At 64.5% G+C, this 25,322-nt stretch overlaps 1 protein-coding gene across 1 annotated transcript in view; it reads right to left on the bottom strand.

Moving 5' to 3' along the window:
- Positions 1-627: 627 nt before the first annotated feature.
- Positions 628-25,322, bottom strand: part of COL11A2 (collagen type XI alpha 2 chain) — a 68,625-nt gene continuing 43,930 nt past the window's right edge. Inside the window, exons 38-68 of the mRNA XM_065415911.1 lie at positions 25,045-25,098; positions 23,925-23,978; positions 23,653-23,760; positions 23,462-23,551; positions 23,326-23,379; positions 22,958-23,065; positions 22,665-22,772; positions 22,535-22,588; positions 22,367-22,420; positions 21,313-21,420; positions 20,553-20,606; positions 20,410-20,463; positions 20,271-20,324; positions 18,354-18,407; positions 17,452-17,559; positions 17,132-17,185; positions 16,899-16,952; positions 16,402-16,455; positions 15,671-15,724; positions 15,215-15,322; positions 13,691-13,744; positions 13,557-13,610; positions 12,946-13,053; positions 12,320-12,373; positions 6,373-6,408; positions 6,213-6,266; positions 5,485-5,755; positions 4,825-4,937; positions 4,104-4,172; positions 3,086-3,319; positions 628-774 (exon numbers count right to left, since the gene is read on the bottom strand). Coding sequence (XP_065271983.1) covers positions 628-774; positions 3,086-3,319; positions 4,104-4,172; positions 4,825-4,937; positions 5,485-5,755; positions 6,213-6,266; positions 6,373-6,408; positions 12,320-12,373; positions 12,946-13,053; positions 13,557-13,610; positions 13,691-13,744; positions 15,215-15,322; positions 15,671-15,724; positions 16,402-16,455; positions 16,899-16,952; positions 17,132-17,185; positions 17,452-17,559; positions 18,354-18,407; positions 20,271-20,324; positions 20,410-20,463; positions 20,553-20,606; positions 21,313-21,420; positions 22,367-22,420; positions 22,535-22,588; positions 22,665-22,772; positions 22,958-23,065; positions 23,326-23,379; positions 23,462-23,551; positions 23,653-23,760; positions 23,925-23,978; positions 25,045-25,098 — 2,634 coding nt within the window. The remainder of the gene's footprint in view (positions 775-3,085; positions 3,320-4,103; positions 4,173-4,824; positions 4,938-5,484; positions 5,756-6,212; positions 6,267-6,372; positions 6,409-12,319; positions 12,374-12,945; positions 13,054-13,556; positions 13,611-13,690; positions 13,745-15,214; positions 15,323-15,670; positions 15,725-16,401; positions 16,456-16,898; positions 16,953-17,131; positions 17,186-17,451; positions 17,560-18,353; positions 18,408-20,270; positions 20,325-20,409; positions 20,464-20,552; positions 20,607-21,312; positions 21,421-22,366; positions 22,421-22,534; positions 22,589-22,664; positions 22,773-22,957; positions 23,066-23,325; positions 23,380-23,461; positions 23,552-23,652; positions 23,761-23,924; positions 23,979-25,044; positions 25,099-25,322) is intronic.

Genomic DNA, 25,322 nt, shown 5'->3' with positions numbered 1-25,322 from the left:
GTGTCAGCACTGTGGGGAGGGGGAACGGGAGCCCACTGGTGTTAACCCAGGTCCTCAGTCCACAATGCTGCCTGGCACAGGGGAGCCAGCTGTCCTGCTGACGTTAATTAACTCTGGTTTGCTCACAATGTTCATTAGACATTAATGGCTTTGCTCCCCCGTGAGAGGGGAAATTGGGGTACCGGTTCCATCGTTTCGGGTTGGTTCCAGTCTGGGGTTAGAGCTGAGGGGATCTGGGAGATATGGAGGGTGTGCCCTGAGACATTTTGGGAAATATGGCCCACGGGCTGTGAGGGATGTTGCTGGGGCATTCTGGGAGCTCTGGCTGGAGGATTGTGGGGCTCCGAGGGATCCAGTCAGCACGTGGGTGTAATTGTCCTCTCTCTACACGTTAAAATACAGGTGGGCTCTAAGCGGTGACGTCTCTTCGGAGTCTCTCTCCGGTCCCTGGTCCCAGCGGGAGACGGCGCCGGGTGCGTCAGTCTCGGTGGCTGTGGGTGGTCGTGGCGTGTCCGTCTCTCGGGTGGCCGGTAGGTCCCGTAGCTTCGCTGCTCGGGGGATGGTGGGGCCTGGGCCAGGCTGGGACGTTCTCTCAGGGACCAGGGCAGGGCTCATGGGGGTTTGGTCCTAGCCCAGGAAACAGACGGGTCCCACCTCAAACCCAAACTTCTGGTTGGGCTCCCCAAAGTCCATGAAGTGCGCGTCCAGCAGGGGGAGCTGCTCTACGCGGGGCGTGTTCACCTCCAGCACCGTCCTGTCCGGGCCCTTCCGCAGCTGCAGGGGGAGGGATGGGGGGAGGATCAGGCCGCGGGGTCAGCGGCTCCAGGGGCTGTTCCTGCCACAGGCTCCCCAGGGGGGCCTCTCTTGCCGCGGCAACCCGGGCTCTGCCCTCTGTTCCTGCCCTCTGTCCCCGCCAACTGTCTGGTCATCCCGCCTCCCTCCTAGTGTATCTATCCATCCATCCATCATCTCCTCATCCATCCATCCATCCCTCCCTCCCCATCCCGCCTCCCTCCTAGTGTAGCCATCCATCCACCCATCTATCCACCCCTGCCCATCCCACGTCCATCCAGCCTCCCTCCATCCATCCATCCACTCTCCTCAACCCTGCAACTGTCTATTCACCCATCCCCGGGTATCCATCCTGTGACGTTGCACTCTATAGGATTTTATGAAAATATGCTAATCAGTGTGAATATAATGTAACTGGAATATGCTTCATGCAAAAGGTCTCTTGTAAGGTTTCATTACAAAGCTTACAATCTACTGAGTGTGATCATCCTATTTGTATGAATGTATCACTCTTGTATCTGAAACTAGAAATATAAAATATAACTCTGAGAGCCTGTTGTAGTTATGCAAAGTGTGGGCCATTCATGGGGGTTTGGAATGTTGATGGCTCCCATTAACCAGGACCATTGTCTGCAGATGCCTCTGTTTTACCTGTAAGTCTTGTGTGCTGGCAAGTGGGCAATGAAGTCTTACAGCGACATGTGACCATGTCACCTGAACTGGAATCCATCTTTAACCCTGGTGTCTTTCCATTGAGAAGGGGGGGGGGGGACCCAGAGAGGGATAAAGGGTTCCCGCCTTGTGCCAAAGCTATATAAGGGGGTGGAACAGAACAAAGGGGGCTGCATTCATGAGAAATCCCCTAGTTACCACCTGAGCTGGAATAAGGGCTGCACCGGAGGAAAGGATGGTCGCAGACTAGGAAGGCGTCCAGTCTGTGAAAGAAGCTTATTGAAACATCTCTGAGGGTGAGATTTTATCTGTAATCACTTTCTTACTGTATTAGGCTTAGACTTGCGTGTTTTGTTTTATTTTGCTTAGTAATTCACTTTGTTCTGTCTGTTACTACTTGGAACCACTTAAATCCTACTTTTTGTATTTAATAAAATTACTTTTTACTTATTAATTAACCCAGAGTGTGTATTAATACCTGGGGGGAGGGGCAAACAGCCGTGCATATCTCTCTATCAGCGTTATAGAGGGCGAACAATTTACGAGTTTACCCTGTATAAGCTTTATACAGAGTAAAACGGATTTATTTGGGGTTTTGACCCCATTGGGAGTGGTCTGAGTGCTGGAGACCGGAGCACTTCTTAAGCTGTTTTCAGTTCAGCCTGCAGCTTTTGGGGGACGTGGTTCAGACCTGGGTCTGTGTTTGTACCAGGCTGGCGGGTCTGGCTCAAACCAGGCAGGGCACTGAACCCCCGAGCTGCCAGGGGAAAACGGGCTCAGGGGTAGTCAGAGCACATCAGGTGGCAGTTCCCAAGGGGGTTTCTGTGATCCAGCCAGTCACAGTGTTCGAAATCCAATGGGGTTTCCCCGCACAGGTTCGGATCCTGTTCGTGACGCCACTGTGACGGGTTGTGGTCGTTACTGTCCTTTGTTCCGGTTTCTGTCAGGTATCCTGGGGGTGGAGAGGCTATCTCTTGAGCCAGCTGAAGACAAAATGGAGGGGTCTCCCAGGGGTCTCCCAAGGCTTTATATAGTGTCTCCTTGTGGGTCTAAACCCCTCCCTCCCCCTGTGTAGAATCCCCTCGACAAGCTGGAGTTTTGGAGTCACATGGGCAAGTCACATGTCCCTGCATGACTCCGTTCTCTACAGGACGTTCCCAGGAAAGCTCGGATGTGGATTGGCATCTACCAAGGTCCATTGTTTGCCAAGTGCTTCCACTTACTTGAATAACCTCTCACACTATGTTGATCAAATCTGCCTTAGGTGCTTCCTACAGCAAACACTTGAAATAGAAGCACAGAGCCAACACGCATAACTTCCGATATAAAAATGATACATGCATTTGAATAGGATGAAAACAGTCAGTAGAATGTAACCTGTGCAAAGATATGTGACATGGCATATGTAGCATAAAACATATCCCAGTTATGTCATATTTACATTCATAAGCATATTTCTAGAACGCATTATGGGTTGCAATGTCACACATCCCTCCGTCCCAGTGCCTCCGTCCCAGTGTATCTGTCCATCCCCAGACCTCCACATGCTCCCGTCTTGCCCTTCGCCCCCCCCGATCCCAGCCTGTCCCTCCCCCGGCTCCCCTCCCTGGGCCCCGCTCACCGCGCAGCCGTCGGTGAGGGCCGTGATGTAGGGGCTGTTGTCGTAGCTCATGTCCTCCTCGTTGGCGCCCCGGAGGCGGAGGGCACGCTGGTGGCCCCCAGAGGCAGTGCTGCGCCAGGCCACCGAGCGCTGGCAGTGGTAGGTGAAGTTCTGCCGGGCGGCCACACTGAGCAGCCGCAGAAAGGTGAGCTGCACCGTGCCCACCGGGCGCCCGTCCGCGTCCACGTACGAGAACTGGAGGGGGGGCAGGGACACATTAGGGGGAGACGCACGTGGTGGCCACCCCCCCGCACTCCCCACTCGGGGCAAGGCATGGGGAGCCCCTGCCCAGGGGTCACTCAGTGGGGATCAGAGTCTGTGCTCTGTGGTGAGGGGCGCCAGAGGCGGGGAGAGAGATGGACAGAGCTTAGGCCGGGGGATGGACAGCTCCAAGGACAGGATGGACAGAGCCACAGATGGGTTTCTCTGGTGTGGATCTGCCACGCCGCAGACAGAGGGACTCAGGGCTGGACAGACATTAGATAGGCGACTAGCCGGGCAGACAAGACTCCATGCGGATCTAGGGATGGGTAGATTCCAGGACGGGCGGATGGATGGATCAGATAGAGGAGAGTCTGGGGGGGGTGGGGGGGATGAGGATCTAGGACTGGGGAGATACACCCTCGGGGCTGGGCACGGAGGGGGTTTCCAGGGAGGTGAATGACAGAGGAGTTTGAAGGCTGGACAGACGGACATTAGCTGGAGGGGGGGCGGTCAATGGAGACCCCCCCCCTGCAGACCCCAGGTGTCAGCGGGGGGTCAGTGTTGGAGCCGGGGGTACAGGAGGTATCTGCACACACACACACGCTCAGGGGGGCCTGTCCCTGGGGCTCATTCAGAGGGGCCAGGGCCGTGTATGGGGGAAGGGAGCTGTATTATCGGGGTGCAGGATCCCCGGGACCAGGCCGGCTGTTGGGGTGACCCTGGCGGTGTCACTGAGCCCAGGACACCCCCACTGGCCGCCCGGCCCGGCTCTCACCTTGCTGCCTTCCCGGAACTGGCTGAACCAGCGCGGGGGCTTCTCCTCCTGCCACGCAGACATCCGGACCTGTCAGGGGAGACCCAGAGAGACGGGCTCAGGGGGGGCTGCACCTGGGGGTGCCAGACGGGCGCTGAGCCTGGCGGCTCCGGGGCGGGGCTGGGGCTAAATCCTCCCTTCAGCCACCACAGCTGCTCTAGTGCCAAAACCAGACAGCGGCAGCTTGGGGCTGTTAGAACAGGAGAGAACCCAGGAGTCCTGGCCCCCAGCCCCCCCCCTGCTCTAAACCACCAGTCCCCACTCCCCTCTCAGCGCTGGGATAGAACCCAGGAGTCCTGGCCCCCAGCCCCGCCCTGCTCTAACCCAGCAGCCCCCACACCCCTCCCAGAGCCGGGGAGAGAACCCAGGAGTCCTGGCCCCCAGCCCCCCCGCTCTAAACCACCAGTCCCCACTCCCCTCCCAGAGCCGGGGAGAGAACCCAGGAGTCCTGGCCCCCAGCCCCCCCCTGCTCCCCTTCCAGAGCTGGGAGAGAACCCAGGAGTCCTGGCTGCCAGCTCCCCGCCCCCCCCCCCCCAACCCACCAGATCCCACTCCCCTCCCAGAGCCGTCCTGGCTCCCAGCCCCCCCTGCTCTAACCACCAGCCCCCACTCTCCTCCCAGAGCTGGGGAGAGAACCCAGGAGTCCTGGCTCCCAGCCCCCCCTCCCTCCCATCACACTCACCTCCTGCGTCTCTTTGGTGGGGAAGAGGCAGGTCTCCCCGCCAGCCGTGAAGTCGCAGTGCACCTTGAAGGAGTCCCGGGAGCAGCCCTCGTTGGGGTCGATCCAGTACTCGCCTGGGGGGGGGGGGGTGTCAGTGCACAAAGAATCCTCTTCGTTCCCCCCCCCCCCCCGGAGCCACCCCAGCAGCACAGCCCCCTAGCGCCGCCCAGGGACATCCCTGACTGCCCGGGGAGAGCCCCCTGCTGCCCCCGCCCCACCCCCTGAGTACAGCCCCTAGCGCCGCCCTGGGGCCATGGGGAGCCCTGACTGCCCGGGGAGAGCCCCCAGCTGCCCCCCACCCCACTCCCTGGAGCACAGGACCTAGCGCCGCCCTGGGGCCATGGGGAGCCCTGACTGCCCGGGGAGAGCCCCCAGCTGCCCCCCACCCCACTCCCTGCAGCACAGCCCCTAGCGCCGCCCTGGGGCCATGGGGAGCCCTGACTGCCCGGGGAGAGCCCCCGGTGCCCCCGCCCCACCCCCTGCAGCACAGCCCCTAGCGCCGCCCTGGGGCAATGGGGAGCCCTGACTGCCCGGGGAGAGCCCCCGGTGCCCCCGCCCCACCCCCTGCAGCACAGTCCCTAGCGCCGCCCCGTCTCCCATCGAGCCCGGCCCGGCGCTCACCGTCGGGCAGGTCGGGGTGGCAGAGCCGCAGGTCCTGGCAGGTGCGGGCTGGATTGTCCTGGGTGCCCATCGGGTGCTTCATCTGCTCGATCTCCCGCTTGAGGGTGTTGAGGGAGCCGAAGATCTCGTCCATGCCGCCCGCGTGGCCGTGGGCCCCATCCGCCGCCATCCCCTCCCCGTCCTCGCCCACCAGCTGGCTGGCGTCGATCGACCGCTTGCTCTTCTTGGGCAGCTGGATGGGCAGCGGCTGGATCACCTCCCCGGGGGGGCCCTGCACCGGCACAGCACCGTCAGTGGGGCGGGGGCTGGGGGGACGGGGTTGGGGTGGGCAGGACAGGGATGGCAGGGACAGTGTGGGGCAGGGAAGGAAGGGTCAGGGGGAAGAGTGGGGCAGGGGGCAGGGAGGGAAGGAGCAGGGCGAGGCAAAGGGGCAGGGAGGGAAGGGGGCAGGGCGGGGGAGACAGCAGGGTAAGTAACCAAGCCGGGAAGTGAGACGACGCTGTGAGTGAGGGATGGGGGGAGCAGTGGGAGGGGCAGGGGACAGGGAAGGAAGGAGCAGGGAGGGAAGGGGGCAGGGCGGGGCAGACAGCAGGGTAAATAACGGAACCAGGAAGGGGGATGATGCTGTGAGTGAGGGATGGTGGGGACTGGGGGAGCAGCCGGAGCACAGGGACCGGACGGTCCGAGGCAGCAGGGCGAAGGGAAGCTGGGTGGGGGGAATCACTCACCGGGTGTCCGGGGGGGCCGGGGACGCCTCGCTCGCCCTTGGGGCCGGCTTGTCCCTGTCGGGGAGAAAACAGAGACGTCAGCTGCCTGCAGCGCTGACGGGGGGCGGGGGCGGGGAGAGGGAAGTGCACCCCATGCTGGGGCACCAGGGACAGCGCTTACCGTGGCTCCCTTCGCACCCTTGGGACCGGCCGGGCCCTGCAAAGCAACGACAGGACAATCAGAGACATGGGGGGCTGGAAGTGGGGGGCACTGGCAGCCAGGCCGAGGAAGGGGCAGTGTGATGGGATACGCCCTGTAATGCTGTCACGGAGTGTGGGGGGACACCAGGCCCTGCACCCCCGGCTTCCTGCAATTCACCATGACTCTCAGACAGCCAGTAAAGCAGAAGGTTTATTTAGACGACAGGAACCCAGGTCTTGCAGGCACAGACAACAGGATCCCCCCCAATTAGGTGCATCTTGGGGTCCCAGGGCACCACAACCCCCTTGGGGGGTCAGAGCCCCGTCTGCCTCCCAGCCATTCCACCAGCCAGCTCTGAAACTCTCTCCCCAGCCTTTGTTCAGTTTCCCGGGCAAAGGCATCATCTGGCCTCTAACCCCTTCCTGGGTTCTCATGTTACATGCTCAGGTATTCTCCCTCGGCCAGTTTCCCATCCCCCAATGCAGACCATCCTAGCCACATTCCCCTGCCTTCCCAGCCAAACTCCCCTCTCAGCATTCAAAGTCCACATTAAGAACAGTCCCAGTTCATCACAAATGCACCTAGCGAGCTCCCTTTGCACACCAGTGACTGGCTGGTCGTGAGCTCACGGGGCCCCAGGCAGCCATGTCGTACGCACGTCACGGACACGCTGCAGTCACGACTGACAGGTCTGGGGAGGCGACAAGGGCCCGCATCCAGCCAGGTGCCGTCCGAGCAGATGGGCCAGCACCCAGCAAGTGACCGCGCTCTGGCACGGGGCCAAGGCAGGATCAACCAGGTCTGAGGCCAGGGCTACACTGCAGACTGTATTGGTGTAAGAACGTAGCTCGGGGCTGTGAATAATCCCCCCCGAGCAAGGCAGTTACATTGACCTGCCCCCGCCTGGCCAGTGCTGCCGTGGGAGAGCTCCGCCCGCCGACACAGCGCCGGCCCCTCTGGGAGGTGGATTAACTCCGCCAACGAGAGAGCTCCCCAGTGTCGACGTGTCCTGGGCTCAGCACACCAGTCCCCCCCGACTCCACGTTCCCTCACTCCAGGGGTCAGAGCGTTATCTGGGGTCCCCCAGGGAACAGAGCGTTATCTGGGGTCCCCTCGCTCCGGGGGACAGAGCGTTATCTAGGGGTCCCCTCATTGCAGGGGACAGAGCATTATCTAGGGGTCCCCTTGCTCCACGGGTCAGAGCATTATCTAGGGGTCCCCTCACTCCGGGGATCAGAGCATTATCTAGGGGTCCGCTGGGGGACAGAGCGTTATCTAGGGGTCCCCTCGCTCTGGGGGACAGAGCGTTATCTAGGGGTCCCCTCGGGAGCACGCTTGTCCCAGGGGCTGAGCTATCCAAGGAGGGGGCTGTGACGAAGTGGGGGATTTTCTTGTTTGTTTTCTTGTTTTCTGTGGGGTTTCAATGGTTTGCATGCAGAGGGGATGGGACTCGGTGTTACTGGTTTAACGAGGTGACGGGAGAGGGAGTTTGTTGTTACAGAGGACCGGAGAGAGGACTTGGGGACCTAGCCGATGGCCGGGAGGATGGATACCCCAGCGACCGGGATACCCCAGCGACCCGGTGACCCGGAGGCCCAGCTGAGACAGTCGGTTCTGGCCAGTGGGAGGACAATGGGCTGCAGAGTGAGGACCCAGTGACCTAACCAGCCGGTTCCAGCCAGAGGACAGCAGGGGGGAGAGGAGGCCCCGGTTTACGACCCTGTTTACCTGGAGAGAAGACAATGGACAGAGGCGGGGCCTGGGGCCGGGGATCTCAGCTGCCCAGCTGGGAGCAGGGGGGCTCTGGGCTGGAGAGGGGGAGCAGGCAGAGCCCACCGGGATGCAGAGAGACTGGGATGTGCTGGGCTGAGGGAGGCCAGGCCTGAGGCCCTGAGAGTTTCCTGTGCTAGGTTCAACTCTCAATAAATCCTTCTGTTTTATGCTGGCTGAGAGTCACTCCGGTCTAGAGAACAGGGTTGCATCGTCCCCTTCGGGGGTGGAGGCCCCGGGGGTCCAGAGCGAGGGGACTCCCTGAGGGGGCCCACGGCAGAGACAGACGTGCTAAGGCTCCGAGAGGTGCGGCTCCAGGAGGTGGAGGGGCCTGACCCTGAGAGAGAGTGGACTCCCAAGAAGGGCTGTCGCACTGAAAGGGACACCCACCACGGACCGCACGGGGCCAAGAGTGGGCACGATCTGTGAGTCCGTGACAACGTGGTGTCAGAAGTGGGATAGTCGTGGATGCACCCTGTAGACGTGGGCTGCGAGCGCCAGCGCTTTGCAGTGAGTGGCTGCCATCGATAGACCGAGGGAATTGAACGGAACCAGCCTGGAAATAGCCTATGACCAGCTCCGTAAGAGCGACCTGGCACGCTTGGCTTGTAGAGAATGACCCATCTGAGGTGCAGGCTCCAGACACCAGGGGGGCTCCCGGGTTGCCCGGAGAGCTGGCGAGTAGCCGTAAGGGCAGTCTGTGTAGCGACCGGGAGTGGGTCAGTCCTGACTCCCCAGTCAGTAGAGGGAGACCCCAGTCAGGTTCCTCCCTGGAGGAGCTGCGGAGACTGGAGCTGCAGCTGGAAGTAAAGGAGCTGGAGCTGGAGGAGCGGAGGCTGGTGGACCGTGTAGAACAGCGGAAGCACGAGTTGGAGATGGACGAGAGGCGGGCCAAGAGGGCCTGCCGGGGGGTAAGTGGGGAAGGGCCCCGAGATGCCGGTGTTGGGGGAAGTCTAGACACCAAACTGCTGCCCCAGTTCGAGGTGGGGGGGGATATTGATGACTACCTCACAGCCTTTGAGAAGGCCTGTGAACTGAACCAGATTGACCCCGCAGACAGGCTTCGCTGGCTGACCCCCCTGCTGGGTCCCAAAGCCATACAGGCGTTCAGCCAAATGGATGGTGTTGAGACGGGGGACTATGACCTGTTCAAACAGACTTTGCTGCTGAAGTTTGAACTGACCCCCGAGGCGTACAGGAAATTATTCCGGGGTGTGCGCAAGACCCCAGGTGTCTCTTACAAGGAGGTCACCAACCTGCTGGGGGAATATCTCCGCAAGTGGGGGAAGGGCGCAGGGGCCACTACCGCAGAGGATGTGTATAACCTGGGGGGGTTGGAGCAGCTGTATGACATCTGCCCTCCGGACCTTAAGATGTGGCTAGTGGACCAGAAGCCCAAAGATCGGCGCAGTGCAGGGCCACTGGCAGATGAGTTTGTGGACAGCAGATCGGGGGCAGGAGGGAGACCCACATCAGGGACTCAGAAGGGGAGTCACCCCGAGACCTCTCCAAGGTGAGACTTGAGGGACCTGAAATGTAATTACTGTGGCCAAAAGGGGCACAAGGTGGCCCAGTGCCTGAAGATGAAGGAAATGGCGGCCAAGCAGAACCCGTGTCAAATGGGTGGAAGCCCCCGAGAGGGGGCACCACTGGTCTGGGGGGGTGCAGTCGAGAGGGCTGCGCCAGGGGGAAGGGGAGTGCCAATGTTATAGCCGATGTTATACCACGGGGCGGGGGCCCTGAACTTCCCCAGGTCACTGGCTACGTGACCCTGCTCCGTTCAGCCTCGAAGGGGGGAGAGATGTGACGAAGTGGGGGATTTTCTTGTTTGTTTTCTTGTTTTCTGTGGAGTTTCAATGGTTTGCATGCAGAGGGGGTGGGACTCAGTTTCCCTGGGTGTTACTGGTTTAACGAGGTGAGGGGAGAGGGAGTGTGTTTTGCAGAGGACCGGAGAGAGGACGTGGGGACCCAGCCGATGGCCTGAAGGATGGACACCCCAGCGACTGGTGACCTGAGACCCCGACCCGGAGACCCAGCTCAGGAGCTGCAGCCGGTTCTGGCCAGTGGGAGGACAATGGGCTGCAGAGTGAGGAGCCAGTGACCGAACCAGCCGGTTCCAGCCAGAGGGAGAAGCAGGAGAGGAGGCCCCAGGGCAATTGCGATCGCTGGCGGCAATTTGAAGAAAAAAAAAAAAAAGCTGCGATCGGCGGCGGCAGTTCAGCGGCAGGTCCTTCGCTCCTAGTGAGGGACCTGCCGCCCCCGAATAGCCGCGGTGCCGCCCCTCTCCCTTGGCCGCCCCAAGCACCTGCTTGTTAAGCTGGTGCCTGGAGCCGGCCCTGGGAGGCCCCAGTTTACAACCCTGTTTATCTGGAGAGAAGACAATGGACAGAGGAGGGGGCTTGGGGCCAGGGATCTCAGATGCCCAGCTGGGAAGCAGGGGGGCTCTGGGCTGGAGAGGGGGAGCAGGCAGAGCCCACCTGGAGGCAGAGACTGAGATGTGCTGGGCTGAGGGAGGCCAGGCCTGAGGCCCTGAGAGTTTCCTGTGCTGGGTTCAACTCTCAATTAATCCTCCTGGTTTATGCTGGCTGAGAGTCACTCCGGTCTAGAGAACAGGGTGGCATCAACCCCTTCGGGGGTGGAGGCCCCGAGGGTCCAGAGCGAGTGGACTCCCTGAGGGGGGCCACGGCAAGAAACAGGTGTGCTAAGGCTCCGAGAGGTGCGGCTCCAGGAGGTGGAGGGGCCTGACCCCGAGAGAGAGTGGCCCCCCGAGAAGGGCTGTCGCACTGAAAGGGGCACCCCCCACGGACTGCACGGGGCCAAGAGTGGGCACAATCTGTGAGTCCGTGACAGGGGCGAACACCCCACGCTCTCACTCCCCACCCAGCTCTTTCGCCTTTGAGGACACAAGAAACCGGCCGTCGGCCCCCGGGGCCGGCCCCGACCCGGCGCACGACCAGCAGTTAGGGACTGCGCCTGGGACCAAGCCCAGTCCGTTAGGGTTTGTTCTGGGCAGCGTTTTATCTTTATTCTCCCTGTGACCGTCTGACCTCGACGCCTTGTCACCGGGACCCACTGACCACCTGCCGCTCTGTAGTGAACGAACCTTCTATTATTTGTCGACCCTAATCCCGGGCTGCGAGCTGTGTGGGTAACGCCATCTGTGGGGCTACCGGCTGTATGAGATCCCCTATCGGCCTGTCCAGGAGAGGGCTGGCAGTGCAGTACACACGGTCTGGGGGGCAGGATGGAGTGGGGAGCAGGCTGGGGTCACCCCACAGCACTAACCCAGTCTGGTGGGGCCAGCTCTGACCTCGGCGTGGCTGGACACTGCAGAACACACGGTCTGGGGGCAGGGTGCAGTGGGGAGCAGGCTGGGGTCACCCTGCAGCACTAGCCCAGGCTGGTGGGGCCGGCTGGGCGTGGCTGGACAGGGCAGAACACAGGTCTGGGGGGCAGGGGGCAGTGGGGAGCGGGCTGGGGTCACCCCGCAGCACTAGCCCAGGCTGGTGGGGCCGGCTGTGACCTGGGCGTGGCTGGACAGTGCAGAACACAGGTCTGGGGGGCAGGGGGCAGTGGGGAGCGGGCTGGGGTCATCCTGCAGCACTAGCCCAGGCTGGTGGGGGCCGGGCGTGGCTGGACAGGGCAGAACACAGGTCGGGGGGGGGCAGGGTGGAGTGGGGAGCGGGCTAGGGTCACCCCGCAGCACTAACCCAGGCTGGTGGGGCCGGGTGTGACCTGGGCGTGGCTGGACAGTGCAGAACACAGGTCTGGGGGGCAGGGTGGGGTGGGGTGGGGGGCGGGCTGGGGTCACCCCGCAGCACTAACTCAGGCTGGTGGGGGCCGGGCGTGGCCTGCGAATGGCTGGCAGGGGGTGGATGTACCCAGCCCTCGGGGGGAACATGCTGGGGGGGGTTGTGGGGGGGTCCAGGCTGGGAGCTCCAGCAGCAAGGCACCGCAGGGCACCCCAGGATACCGGGCAGGCGGTGACACAGCCCCTGCCCCAGTCTGGACTGCACCCCGTAGTGTCACGGGCATGTTACAGGGGATGCCCAGACACAAGGGTGAGGGGCAGATGACAAAACGGGGCCCATTACAGGTGATGCTCAGACGGGGGGGCCATGGGTTGAGGCACAGGGGAAGGTCAAAGGTCACTTACAGGAAGTCCCGGGGGCCCGGCGGGGCCGATGGGGCCAGTAGCACCAGGGATCCCCTGCAGGAGCGAGAACAGAGCGGAATTAGCGCGAGAACAGGAGCATCCCAATTAACCCCTCGCACCCCAGACCTCACAGGGGCTCCCGCGTTCGCCCCGTCTGCCCTGGGTCCAACACTGCCTCCTCCCTGGGCAGCCCTGCTCACCACACCCACCCTCAGAGTAGTGATTAGAACCCAGGAGTCCTGGCTCCCAGCCCCCCTGCTCTTACCAACCAGCCCCTACTCCACTCCCAGAGCCGGGGATAGAACCCAGGAGTCCTGGCTCCCAGCCCCCCCGACTCTAACCCACCAGCCCCCACTCCCCTCCCAGAGCCGGGGAGAGAACCCAGGAGTCCTGGCTCCCAGCCCCCCCGCTCTCACCCACCAGCCCCCACTCCCCTCCCAGAGCCGGGGATAGAACCCAGGAGTCCCGGCTCCCATCCCCTCTGCTCTTACCCACCAGCCCTCACTCCTCTCCCAGAGCTGGGGATAGACCCCAGGAGTCCTGGCTCCTGGCCCCCCGAGCTCCCACTGCTCCCCACATGGCAGGGGTCTCTGGCAGTGGAGGACTCCCCCTCCCCCGATACTCACAGTCTCTCCTTTCGACCCCAGGGAGCCCTGCGGGCCAGGCAGGCCCCGGTCCCCTTTCTCTCCCTGCTCGCCCGGGGGCCCGATCAGACCGATCAGACCAGGGTGGCCCTGGGAAAGACAGACAGTGATCAGTGCAGGACAGACAGATGGGGGACGGCATCGAGGGCTGGGTGTCGGACAGACAGACAGACGGGCTGCATGCTGGGGGCTGGGCGTGTCGGTAGGGACAGCGTGTGGGAGGGGTCTGTGTGCGGGTCTCTGCCCTGGGCGCTCACACACCCTCGTGCCCCTCATGCGAGCTGTGGGACGTGCGCCCCAGGGATACTTGCAGGCAGTTGTGCTGATGTGTCTGGTTCCCACAGACTTGTGTATCGCTTGTGCCACGGTCGTGATGCACGTGTCGTGGGCGTTCCCGTCTCTCAGTGCATTCACCCGCAGTGTGTAGCACATGTGTGCTGGCATGTTCCCTGGCATGCGTGGCGTGGGCTGGCGCCACGTGGCACACGCTGGTGCACACTGGTGCACGGGGCGTGTATCATTCCCCCCCCCACACGGGTGTATTGTGTGTGTTCACACACAGGCTGTGCGCCCCCCATGTGCCCCCCGCTCACCTTCTCTCCTTTGGGTCCGGAGTCCCCTTTGAGGCCAGGCAGCCCCGGGGGGCCCTGCAGGGAGACACAGGCAGAGCGGTTAGCCGGGGAGGGGAGGGGGGCTCCGTCGCACGGGAGGGCGGAGTCACACTCACCACAGGTCCCGGGGGGCCCGTCTGGCCCGTCGCGCCCGGCTTGCCTTGTTCTCCCTGCGGGGGATGAAGGGGAGAGGTTAGCGCTAAACGCTGCCCCGACCATGCCCTGGGGCTGCCCCCCACAGCCCAGCCCAGAGGCCCCACCCTGCTCTGGGGCTCCCAGCCCAGAGGCAGGGGTCCTGCACCCCACCCCTCTGGGGCTCCCAGCCCGGAGGCAGGGGTCCTGCACCCCACCCTTCTGGGGCTCCCCAGTCGGAGACAGGGGTCCTGCACCCCACCCTTCTGGGGCTCCCCAGTCGGAGACAGGGGTCCTGCACCCCACCCCTCTGGGGCTCCCAGCCCGGAGGCAGGGGTCCTGCACCCCACCCTTCTGGGGCTCCCCAGTCGGAGGCAGGGGTCCTGCACCCCACCCCTCTGGGGCTCCCAGCCCGGAGGCAGGGGTCCTGCACCCCACCCCTCTGGGGCTCCCCAGTCGGAGACAGGGGTCCTGCACCCCACCCTTCTGGGGCTCCCCAGTCGGAGACAGGGGTCCTGCACCCCACCCTTCTGGGGCTCCCCAGTCGGAGGCAGGGGTCCTGCACCCCACCCCTCTGGGGCTCCCAGCCCGGAGGCAGGGGTCCTGCACCCCACCCCTCTGGGGCTCCCCAGTCGGAGGCAGGGGTCCTGCACCCCACCCTTCTGGGGCTCCCCAGTCGGAGGCAGGGGTCCTGCACCCCACCCCTCTGGGGCTCCCAGCCCGGAGGCAGGGGTCCTGCACCCCACCCCTCTGGGGCTCCCAGCCCGGAGGCAGGGGTCCTGCACCCCACCCCTCTGGGGCTCCCCAGTTGGAGGCAGGGGTCCTGCACCCCACCCCTCTGGGGCTCCCCAGTCGGAGGCAGGGGGTCTCATGCGTTGACCGCTCTGGACAGGCCTGCAGGGGGCAGAGCTCCACTCTCCGCCCATTGGCATCGGGGGAGGGCGGTTCTGGATTTACAGCGGGGGCAGCTGAGACCGGACCCAGCCCCCGTGTGTCTGGGGCTCAGGGACCCATCAGCAGGCAGGGAAATTCAAGCATGGACTGCAGAGCTGGGGACAAACCCACCCCCCACCCAGAGCTGGGATAGAACCCAGGAGTCCTGGCTTCCCCCCCCCCCCCCCCCCCGCTCTAACCCACCAGCCGCCACTCCCCTCCCAGAGCTGGGGAGAGAACCCAGGAGTCCTGGCTCCCAGCCCCCCTGCTTTAACCCACTGGACCCCACTCCCCTCCCAGAGCCGGGGAGAGAACCCAGGAGTCCTGGCTCCCAGCCCCCCTGCTTTAACCCACTGGACCCCACTCCCCTCCCAGAGCCGGGGAGAGAACCCAGGAGTCCTGGCTCCCAGCCCCCCCTGCTCTGACCACCAGCCCCCACTCCCCTCCCAGAGCCGGGGAGAGAACCCAGGAGTCCTGGCTCCCAGCCCCCCCACTCTAACCCACCAGCCCTCACTCCCCCGCAGAGCCGGGACAGGACCCAGGCATCCTGCTGGCGTGCACTGGCTGTCACTTACCACTGAGCCAGGGATGCCTCTCAGCCCATCAGGCCCCTGCTTGCCAGCTGGTCCCTGGGGCCCCACGGGGCCGGTCTTGCCCGGAGGTCCCACGGCGCCTGGCTCGCCCTGGGGGACGGAGGGGCAGGGTGAGCTCGGGGATGGGCGACACGATCACAGCTGTGGCGGGGGCTCCTTGGTGTCACCGCGCCCCTTTGGGGTCAGAGACCATCCTGGGGCTCCCCGTCACACCGATCCCAGTGCATCATGGGACAGGAGCCCTTGGCGTGGCCGGGCCGCAGCCTGGCTGGCTGTACTGGGAGCTCCCAGCCTGGGCCCTGGGCCCTGGGACAGACCCAGCTGCGCCTCGTCTCTGGGGAGCTCCGAGCTGGGTTTGACCCCAGGGGATCTGGGACCCAACACCTCCCCAGCAGAGACCCCACCCGGGGGGGGGCCCACAGAGTCTGAGTCACTTACCTTAGTGCCCTTCTCGCCCTGACGCCCCTCGGGACCCGGGGAGCCTGCGGGGCCCTGCAGAGACAGGAGACGGGGGTTGAACAAGGGAATGGGGCAGGGGCCTGTCCCCTCTAGGGGGCGCCGGCTCCCACCCAGCCCCAGGGCAGGGACTGGCTGGCTCAGGGGGGCAGGGAATGGGGCACGGGGCCTGTCCCCTCTAGGGGGCGCTGGCTCCCACCCAGCCCCAGGGCAGGGACTGGCTGGCTCAGGGGGGCAGGGAATGGGGCACGGGGCCTGTCCCCTCTAGAGGGCGCTGGCTCTGACCCGGCCCCAGGGCGGGGACCAGCTGGCTCGGTGTGGGGCAGGAGGGGTCCCTGGAGCTAAGCGGTTTCCCTGTCATTAGCTGCCGCGCTCTGGGCCGGGCGTTTCGCTCGCTGCCGAGGATGGGAAGGAATTTCCTGCCCTCGGTGCCAGCCCCACCCTCCCCGCAATGAGATTCCCAGGGAGCCGGATCTGTGTGTGCGCGTGTCTGCTGCCCCCTGCTGGCAGGTCACTGTGGCTGCAGACGGGGTGGGTGCCTGGGGTGGGGGGGTCTGTGCCGGTCAGAGTCTCCGTCGCACAGTAGCTGGGACAGCAGGCGCGTCCCTCACACCCCCTTCGCAGTGAGACGCCTCTGCCCTGCTCCTGGGGGACGGCAGGAGGAGGGGGGTGACCCGGGCAGGGGAGGGGGCCCAGACACACCCATCACTTACCCTCTTCCCTGGGGGACCTGGGGGGCCGTTCTCTCCTGTCGGGCCTGGCGAGCCCTAGAGAGAGAGAGAGCTGGAGTTAGGAGAACCAATCTAATCCAGAACGTCACGGACAGGGGAACCCAGAGAGGTGGGGAACCTGATCCAGAACATGAGGGAAAGGAGAACCCAGAGATGGGGGTCTGATCCGGAACAGGGGAACCCAGAGTACAGTCAGCGAGGGGGGATCCGGAACATCGGAGGCGGGTTCCAATCCAGAACGTCGGAAGGGCCAATCAGGAAGGTCGGACAGAAAGGAATCCAGAGAGGGACCCGATCTGGAACATGGGGGGCACGCGGAGTCTGATCAGACTGTTGGGGGTCTCGGGGGGGGGGGGCGGATCCCATCTGGAGCACTGGGGACACAGGTGGGGTGTCCAGTCCAAATGTCAGGGGAGATCCATTCCAAACAGTCGGGGGGGACCCCGTCAGGGCCCCACTCGGGAGCCCTGGTCACTCACCAGCTGCCCGGGTTCCCCATCCTCGCCTCGCTCGCCCTTCGCCCCGTCCTGGCCCTGGAGGGGGAAAACAAGCCCTGAGTCAGCAGAGGCCTCGGCAGGGACCCCAAACCCCAGCCGCGGGGCCCCAAACCCTGCTGCATTCCCCCAGATCCCCTCCCCACCCCACCTCCCAGCATCTCCCCTGCCCCCAGACTGCAGGGACCTGGAGGGCAACGCATGGGGCTGATACTTACCCTGGGACCCATTTCACCTGGGGGGCCCGGATCCCCTGGGAAACCAACAGGACCCTGGAAGAGACAGGAATGAATTAGCCTGAGCCACCTCCTCCTACAGCCAGGCACAGAACCCAGGAGTCCCGGCTCCCAACACCCCCTGCCCCACTCTAACCACCAGCCCCCACTCCCCTCCCAGAGCTGGGAGAGAACCCAGGAGTCCTGGCTCCCAACACCCCCTGCCCCACTCTAACCACTAGACCGCACTCCCCTCCTAGAGCTGGGAGAGAACCCAGGAGTCCTGGCTTCCCCTCCCCCGGTCTCTGCGCCGCGTCACTCACAGGGTTTCCCTTGGGCCCATCGTCTCCGGGGGGCCCTTTCCCTCCAGGGGGTCCAGCTGTGCCGGCGGCTCCGGTTTCTCCTTTCTCCCCTCGCTCTCCTCGCGGGCCCTGGGAAGGAGACAGAGCGGTGGGGGGGGTGTCAGTGTGGGGTCTGTGGGCAGGGGGAGGATGGGGGGAGTGGCCTGGCAGGGGGCAGAGCTCTGGGGGTCAGCTGTGGGGGAGGGATCCCAGCCCCAGTGTTCCTTGGGGAGATCCCCCATGTGTGTGGGGGAAGGAGTCTCTTGGGGGGGGGCCTGTCGGGGGGAGAGGTCCTGGCCCCAGTGTCTCTGGGGTGGGGCTCACAGCCTGGGGAGAGGGGAGCACTCCAGACTTGGGGGGGGCCTGTCAGGGGGGAGAGGTCCTGGCCCCACTGTCTCTGAGGTGGGGTTCACAGCCTGGGGAGAGGGGAGCACTCCAGACTTGGGGGGGTCCTGTTGGAAGAAAGGGGCTCCCTGGGGGTCCTCACTGGGTGGGGGAAAGGCCAGGCCCTTGCCTGTGGGGAGCAGTGCTCTGGGGGTCCCTGAGAGGAGACACCCCCCAAGGAGGGGTCCCTGGCTGGAGGCTGACAGCTCTGGGTGGGCCTTAATAAGGAAGAGACAGAGGTGGGGAGCTGGCCACTGATTCCCATAGGGGGCAGGGCCCCAGTAGAGGGGATGAAGGAGGCTCGGGGGGCTCCTTGGTGGGGGACGGAACGGGGCTGTCCCATGGGATAGCAGCTGTGCCGCCAGGTGGGGGCGAGGACTCGGGGGAGCCCCGGGGGGGTAGGAGAGGGACAAACGGGGGAGGGTTTCCCGGGGGGTTAGTGGCCATGCTGCCAGATGGGGTGTGTGAGGGAGCAGGGACAGGGGGGCCCAAAGACTCACCTTGACTCCTGGCTCCCCGGGGATGCCAGGGGCCCCCGACTCGCCAGGCTCACCCTGAAATGAGAGAGACGTCAGCGCTCGCGCTCTGACCGGTCCCCCCTGGATGGTCCCGGAGACACAGCGCGGCAGCACCCGACAGGCCCTGTGCCACTAGACCCCACTCCACTCCCCTCCCCTCCCAGAGCCGGGACAGAACCCAGGAGTCCTGGCCCCGCTCCCCTCCCCGAGCCGGGACAGAACCCAGGAGTCCTGGCCCCGCTCCCCTCCCCGAGCCGGGACAGAACCCAGGAGTCCTGGCCCCGCTCCCCTCCCAGAGCCGGGACAGAACCCAGGAGTCCTAGCCCCACTCCCCTCCCCGAGCCGGGACAGAACCCAGGAGTCCTGGCCCCGCTCCCCTCCCGGAGCCGGGACAGAACCCAGGAGTCCTGGCCCCGCTCCCGAGCTGGGAGGGAAGCCAGGAGTCCTGGCCCCACTCCCCTCCCAGATCCGGGAGAGAACCCAGGAGTCCTGGCCCCGCTCCCCTCCCCGAGCCGGGACAGAACCCAGGAGTCCTGGCCCCGCTCCCCTCCCCGAGCCGGGACAGAACCCAGGAGTCCTGGCCCCGCTCCCCTCCCAGAGCCAGGAAAGAACCCAGGAGTCCTGGCCCCGTTCCCCTCCCCGAGCTGGGAGAGAACCCAGGAGTCCTGGCCCCGCTCCCCTCCCAGAGCTGGGAGAGAACCCAGGAATCCTAGCCCCACTCACCTCCCCGAGCTGGGACAGAACCCAGGATTCCTGGCCCCGCTCCCCTCCCAGAGCCAGGAAAGAACCCAGGAGTCCTGGCCCCGTTCCCCTCCCCGAGCTGGGAGAGAACCCAGGAGTCCTGGCCCCGCTCCCCTCCCAGAGCCAGGAGAGAACCCAGGAGTCCTGGACCCGCTCCCCTCCCAGAGCTGGGACAGAACCCAGGAGTCCTGGCCCCACTCCCCTCCCCGAGCCGGGAGAGAACCCAGGAGTCCTGGCCCCACTCCCCTCCCCGAGCCGGGACAGAACCCAGGAGTCCTGGCCCCGCTCCCCTCCCGGAGCCGGGACAGAACCCAGGAGTCCTGGCCCCGCTCCCGAGCCGGGAGGGAAGCCAGGAGTCCTGGCCCCACTCCCCTCCCAGAGCCGGGAGAGAACCCAGGAGTCCTGGCCCCGCTCCCCTCCCAGAGCCGGGACAGAACCCAGGAGTCCTGCTCCAGCCCCACATTTCCCTGGGCGAGTGGTGGTGGGGCCCTTTGACTCCTGCAGTCTGTGACTCTGAGTGCCCCCATCCGTCCCCTCCCTTCACGGGCCACGGGGAGAACAGGGTCGCCTGCACTGTCCTCTGCACGAGGACAGTGACTCATCCAGTCTCAGGCTGCAGGGCGGCAAGGTCAGGAAGGGATTTGCTCCCTGAGACTCAATCAGCTGGAGATGGGGCACCACACGCGGGGGCGGGGCGGTGCTCTGACAGGCTCCAGAGACACCTCTGTCTGGCTGCTGAGTCTGGCTCAGACGCTGGGGGTCCCCAGATTGGGGCAGGGAAAGAATCTCCCCCAGGACAGACAGGCAGGGCCCTCGGGGGGTTTCCCGTTCCCCCGCAGCGCGGGATGTGGGTCACTGGCTGGGCTCAGCGGATCAGGTCCCTGCCATTGCAGGGGTGTCAGCCCTTGGGACCCCTTGGTCCCTCCTGGGCTCAGCTGTCGTGGCCCCAGGCTCGGTCCCCCGGGCGCTGACACGTGTCGGCCCAGCCAGGTCGCGGGGCTGGGCACAGGGTGACAGGGAGCGATTCTCTGCCCGCTGCTGTCCAGGGGCCAGGCTGGAGTGAATGGGCCTTTCTGGCCTTGAACTCCATGAAACCTACCAGCCCCACTCTGCCCCCCCGGGGCTGGGAGAGAACCCAGACGTCCTGCCTCCACCTACCTTCTCTCCAGGGGGGCCAAGGTTGCCGATGCCTCCAGGGCCGCCTTGGGGTCCCTGCAGGGGGAGAGAGCAGAGCTGGTTACCTCCGGGGACGCCCGGGTCAGGGCTGAGAGGGGTGGGGGGCGGGGGAGGAACTTACGTCGGCTCCGGAGGGTCCGGCTGGGCCACGCGGCCCTGGTGGTCCTGGGGGGCCCTGTGGGGAGAAAGAACAAGGTGAGGGGGGCTCTGGGACATTCCCACCTGGAGGGGGGACTGGGAATGGGGGCAGCCGCTGTCACTTACCATGGGGCCCACGTCACCTGTCTCGCCCTTCTCCCCCGCCGGGCCCGGCAGACCCTAAGGAGAGACAGAGAGCATCAGTGCGGGGCACATCTGGACTGGGGGGAGGGGGCAGATCAAGGGGCACATCTGGATCCAGGGAGATGGGGGAAGCAGGCAGCACATCTGGATTTGGGATGAAGAGGGTCCTAGACCTAGGACACATCTGGATCTGGAGGATGGGCAGAGATGGAGGGACACATCTGGATTCAGGATGGGATGGTGGCTCAGAGGGAGGGACACATCTGGAGCTGGGGGAGGAGCAGAGCAAGGGGCACATCTGGAGCAGGGATGGGGGGAGGGGACCCAGACAGAGGGGCACATCTGGATCCAGATAGGTGGGGAGGAGGGCACACAGGGATAGCTTCCCCCGCCTCCCAGAACAGCTGGCTCGGGGGTGGGACCCAGCAACAACTGGCCAGTGGTCACACTGTCATGCTGCCCAGCAGTTTGGGACAGGAAGTAAAGGGGAATCCTGTCCCCAGCTAGAACTGTACCATGGGGCAGGCCGGATTGGGTGGCTAGGGCTGGGGCCATGGCTAGGAAGGGGGGCTCGGGTCGGGTCCGGGTCCAGGGGGAAGGCGGAGACAGGTGGGACTATAGAGCATGGGGGCAGGGCCAGGGGTGGGGCCAGGTGTAGGGGTGGGGCCAGGGCACCGGAGTGGCTCAATGGGGGGCAGAGGGGGCAACCCTGCAAGGCCAATGACAGGTCCCCCCCACTCACCTGCAGCCCGATGGGGCCAGGCGGCCCGTTGAATCCGCGGGTTCCTTCATCACCCTTCACCCCAAAGTGGCCCTGGGGGCCCCGAGCGCCCGGCTCCCCATCAGCCCCCTCGACACAGACACAAGAGAGAGTCAGAGACGGGCCCCGAGCGGCCCCGGGGAGACGGGACTCGCTGAGCAGGTGGGGGTGGGGGTGAAGGGAGGTCTCGGCGCTGTGGGAGCAGCGGGAATCCCCCCGCACCGCCATTCCCCATTGATGGGACCCCCCGGAATCCCACCCACACTCCAGCAGTGTGATGTGGGGCCTCTTTGCCGTCAGGAACCTCGCCCCATGGCATGAGTGAGGGGCCAGGACACTGCGCTGCCAGGAGTCAGGGACCCTCCGCCCGGCACGGAGCAGACCGGGCTCCATCGCCCTCAGCTACGTCCCCCACCCCGACCACATGGAGCTGATCCGGCTCCATCACCCAGGCCCTGCCCGGAACCGACCCGGCTCCATCACCCAGGCCCTGCCCGGAACCGACCCGGCTCCATCACCCAGGCCCTGCCCGGAACCGACCCGGCTCCATCACCCAGGCCCTGCCCGGAACCGACCCGGCTCTATCGCCCAGGCCCTGCACGGAGCCGACCCGGCTCCATCGCCCAGGCCCTGCACGGAGCCAACCCGGCTCCATCGCCCAGGCCCTGCACGGAGCCGACCCGACTCCATCGCCCAGGCCCTGCCCGGAACCGACCCGGCTCCATCGCCCAGGCCCTGCCCGGAACCGACCCGGCTCCATCACCCAGGCCCTGCCCGGAACCGACCCGGCTCCATCGCCCAGCCCCTGCACGGAGCCGACCCGGCTCCATCGCCCAGGCCCTGCACGGAACCAACCCGGCTCCATCCCTTTGCCCTGCACAGAGCCAACCAGCTCCATCGCCCCCCCCCCCCGCATGGAGCCAACCCAGCTCCGTAGTCCTGCTCTGCCCAGAGCTGGCACCGCCCCATGCTACCAGCCGCAGGGCCCCCCCGCCCTATGCTGCAGGAGGCTGTCTGAGGGGGGCAAGGTACTTACGGCTGCTCCAGGCTGCCCGACTGAGCCCATGGGACCTGGGGGGCCTGGGGGACCCTGGAAGGAAGGAGACGGGAGTCAGGGGTGCTGAGACACAGAGATACCCCAGGCAGGAATTTGGGGGGGATCAGCCCCAGTGTGGGGTCAGGGGAGCCCCCAGCTCAGACTCACGTGTTCTCCCTTGTTGCCTTTGCCACCCTTCTGGCCCGGCTCGCCCACCTCGCCCTGCGGAGAGAGGAGAAAGGGGGTTTAGCCCATCGCCACGTGGGGGGGCAGGACACAGACACAGACGGGGCCTTACCTTGTCGCCGTCCTCACCAGCACCCCCTGGGGGCCCCGCTGGGCCGGGCAGCCCAACGGGACCCTGGACTCCGTCGCGGCCAGCGGGGCCTATGGGACCTTTTTCACCCTAGGGAGAAACAGAGGGGAGTGAGGTGCACAGAACCCAGGAGTCCTGGCTCCCACCCACCCCCCATTCTAACTCACCTGACCCCACTCCCCTCCCAGCACTGGGCACAGAACCCAGGAGTCCTGGCTCCCAGCCCCCCCTGCATCCGACTCAGCCCTGATCCCCCCTTTGTGCCCCCTACTCACAGGAACTCCTTTCTCTCCAGCGGGGCCTGGTGGCCCTTGGGGGCCCGGTCTGCCTGGGGGTCCGATGGGGCCGCCCTGCCCAGGGCCGCCTCTCTCGCCGGGGGAGCCCTGTGGGGAGAGAGAGGAGGAGTCACTTGCTGCCCCCCACAGCGGGGTCCCCCCGACACACATTGCGGGGACCGGGATCAGGTGTGAGGGAGGGGGCGGATCAGGGGGGTCAGAGGTCGGAGGTTAGGGAGGAGAGGGGCTGATGGGGGAGTGAGGGAAGGGAGATCAGAGAACAGTCGGGGAGGTGGGGGCCTAGGGGAATAGTTGGGGGGAAGGAGTTGGGGGAGGGGCTGGCGTGGGGGTCCCCACATCATACTCACTGCAGGTCCTGGGGGTCCGGCCGGCCCCTCGTTCCCTTTCAGCCCCGTGCCGCCCTGCGGGAGAGAAGCACAGGTCAGGGCCTGCTGGCACAGGGGACGGGCTAGGGGCATTGTGTGGTGGGGGGCGGGTACTCACCGGGGTGCCGGGCAGCCCACGCTCACCAGGGAAACCGCGCAGTCCAGCCGGGCCGTCTTTTCCGAGGGCTCCCGGGGGGCCGGGGTCTCCCTGCGCCGGGGGAAGGAGAAGGAGGATTAGGTGGGTCCCCCACCCTGCTCCCTGCAGCACAGCGCCCCCTAGCGCCGCACTGGAGCATCACAGCTCCTTACCTTGGTTCCTTCTTTCCCAGAGGGTCCTGGCAAGCCCTGCTCTCCCGGGGGTCCGGGGGGGCCTGGGTGACCTCTCTCCCCCATCTGACCAGACTCCCCAGAAGCGCCCTAGTGCAGGGGGAGACAAGAAACAGTGTGAGACCTTCAGGGAATGGGCCAGACCCTTCGACCCCTGCCTCTTCCACCACCAGGAGGAGCTGCCGAGTAACTGCACCCTGGAGGCACGGCCGTTCCCAGCCCACCCCGGCACCCCCCACCACCCGGCTTCTTACCTGAGGTCCCACCACCCCCGGGGGGCCGGGGGGGCCCGTCTTGCCTTGGAAACCCTGAAAGACAGAGAGAGATGGGGGCATTAGCACGAGCCACGGCAGATGTCTCTGCCCCCCACCCCCCCGAGTGTAAGTGGAGAGTCACATAGGAGTGTGTGAGGAGCAATGTAGAAAAGTGTGAGGAGTAACCATGGAGTATCCAGAGCGTAACACATGAGTGTGTGAGGCGTAACCATGGTGAATCCAGAGTGTAACACATGAGTGTGTGAGGAGTAACAATAGTGAATCCAGAGTGTAACATGTGAGTGTGTGAGGAGTAACAATGGTGAATCCAGAGTGTAACACGTGAGTATGTGAGGAGTAACAATGGTGAATCCAGAGTGTAACACGTGAGTGTGTGAGGAGTAACCATGGTGAATCCAGAGTGTAACACATGAATTTATGAGCAGTAATGTGGGGGTAACCAGACTAACATTGGAGTATGTGAGGAGTAATGCAGGAGTATCCAGAACGTAATACATCAGTATACAAGGATTAAAATGGGAATACCCTGAGAGTTACATGGGAGTAAGAGAGTAGTAAAGTGGGAGTAACCAAGAGTAACAGCGGAGTGAACAGAGAGCAATGTGCGAGAGAGGAGTAATGCGGGAGTAACCAGACTGCAACGCAGGAGTGAGAGAGGAATAATACAGGAGTATCCAGAGAGTAATATGTGAGCAACCAGAATGCAAAGCGGGAGTGAAAGAGGAGTAACGGGAGTATCCAAAGCGTAACATAGAAGCATGTGAGGTGTAACACAGGAGTATCCAGAGAGTAATGTGGGAGTAATTTGGGGTAACATGGGAGTAATCAGAGAGTAATGCCAGAGTATGTGAGGTGTAATATGAGAGTAACATGAGAGTAATCAGAGAGTAACAGGGGAGTAAGAAAGGAGTAACGGGGAATAATCGGAAAGTAACAAGGTACTATATGAGGAGTAATGAGGGAGTTTCCTGAGGTAGCCTGGAGTTACTCAGGTGTAACCTGGGAGGAACCAGAGTGTAACACGGGAGGAACCCCAGAGTAACACAGGGGTAAGAGAAAAGTATCTGAAGCCCAACAGCGCAGTAACAGAGACACGTACGACTTCTCCTCGCTGACCGGGGTGCCCGGGAAGCCCGTCCTTGCCAGGGGGGCCCTGTGGGGAGGAAAACGGAGAGGTCAGTGGGGCAGGGGGAGATCACAGTGGGAGGGAACTGGGGAGCAGTCAGGAGGACAGGGGAGCCAGCTGGGGGGCCGGGTGGGAATGGCAGTGGGAGAGGGCTGGGATGCAGGCAGGGAGGCTGGGGAGCAGGTGAGAGGGGGCTGGGATGCAGGCAGGGAGGCTGGGGAGTAGGTGAGAGGGGGCTGGGATGCAGGCAG

The sequence above is a fragment of the Emys orbicularis genome, chromosome 13 (assembly GCF_028017835.1).
Source record: "Emys orbicularis isolate rEmyOrb1 chromosome 13, rEmyOrb1.hap1, whole genome shotgun sequence".
NCBI classification, from domain to species: domain Eukaryota; kingdom Metazoa; phylum Chordata; order Testudines; family Emydidae; genus Emys; species Emys orbicularis.
Note: the sequence above shows the minus strand (reverse complement) of the source record. Positions and strands in the feature narration are given on the sequence as shown.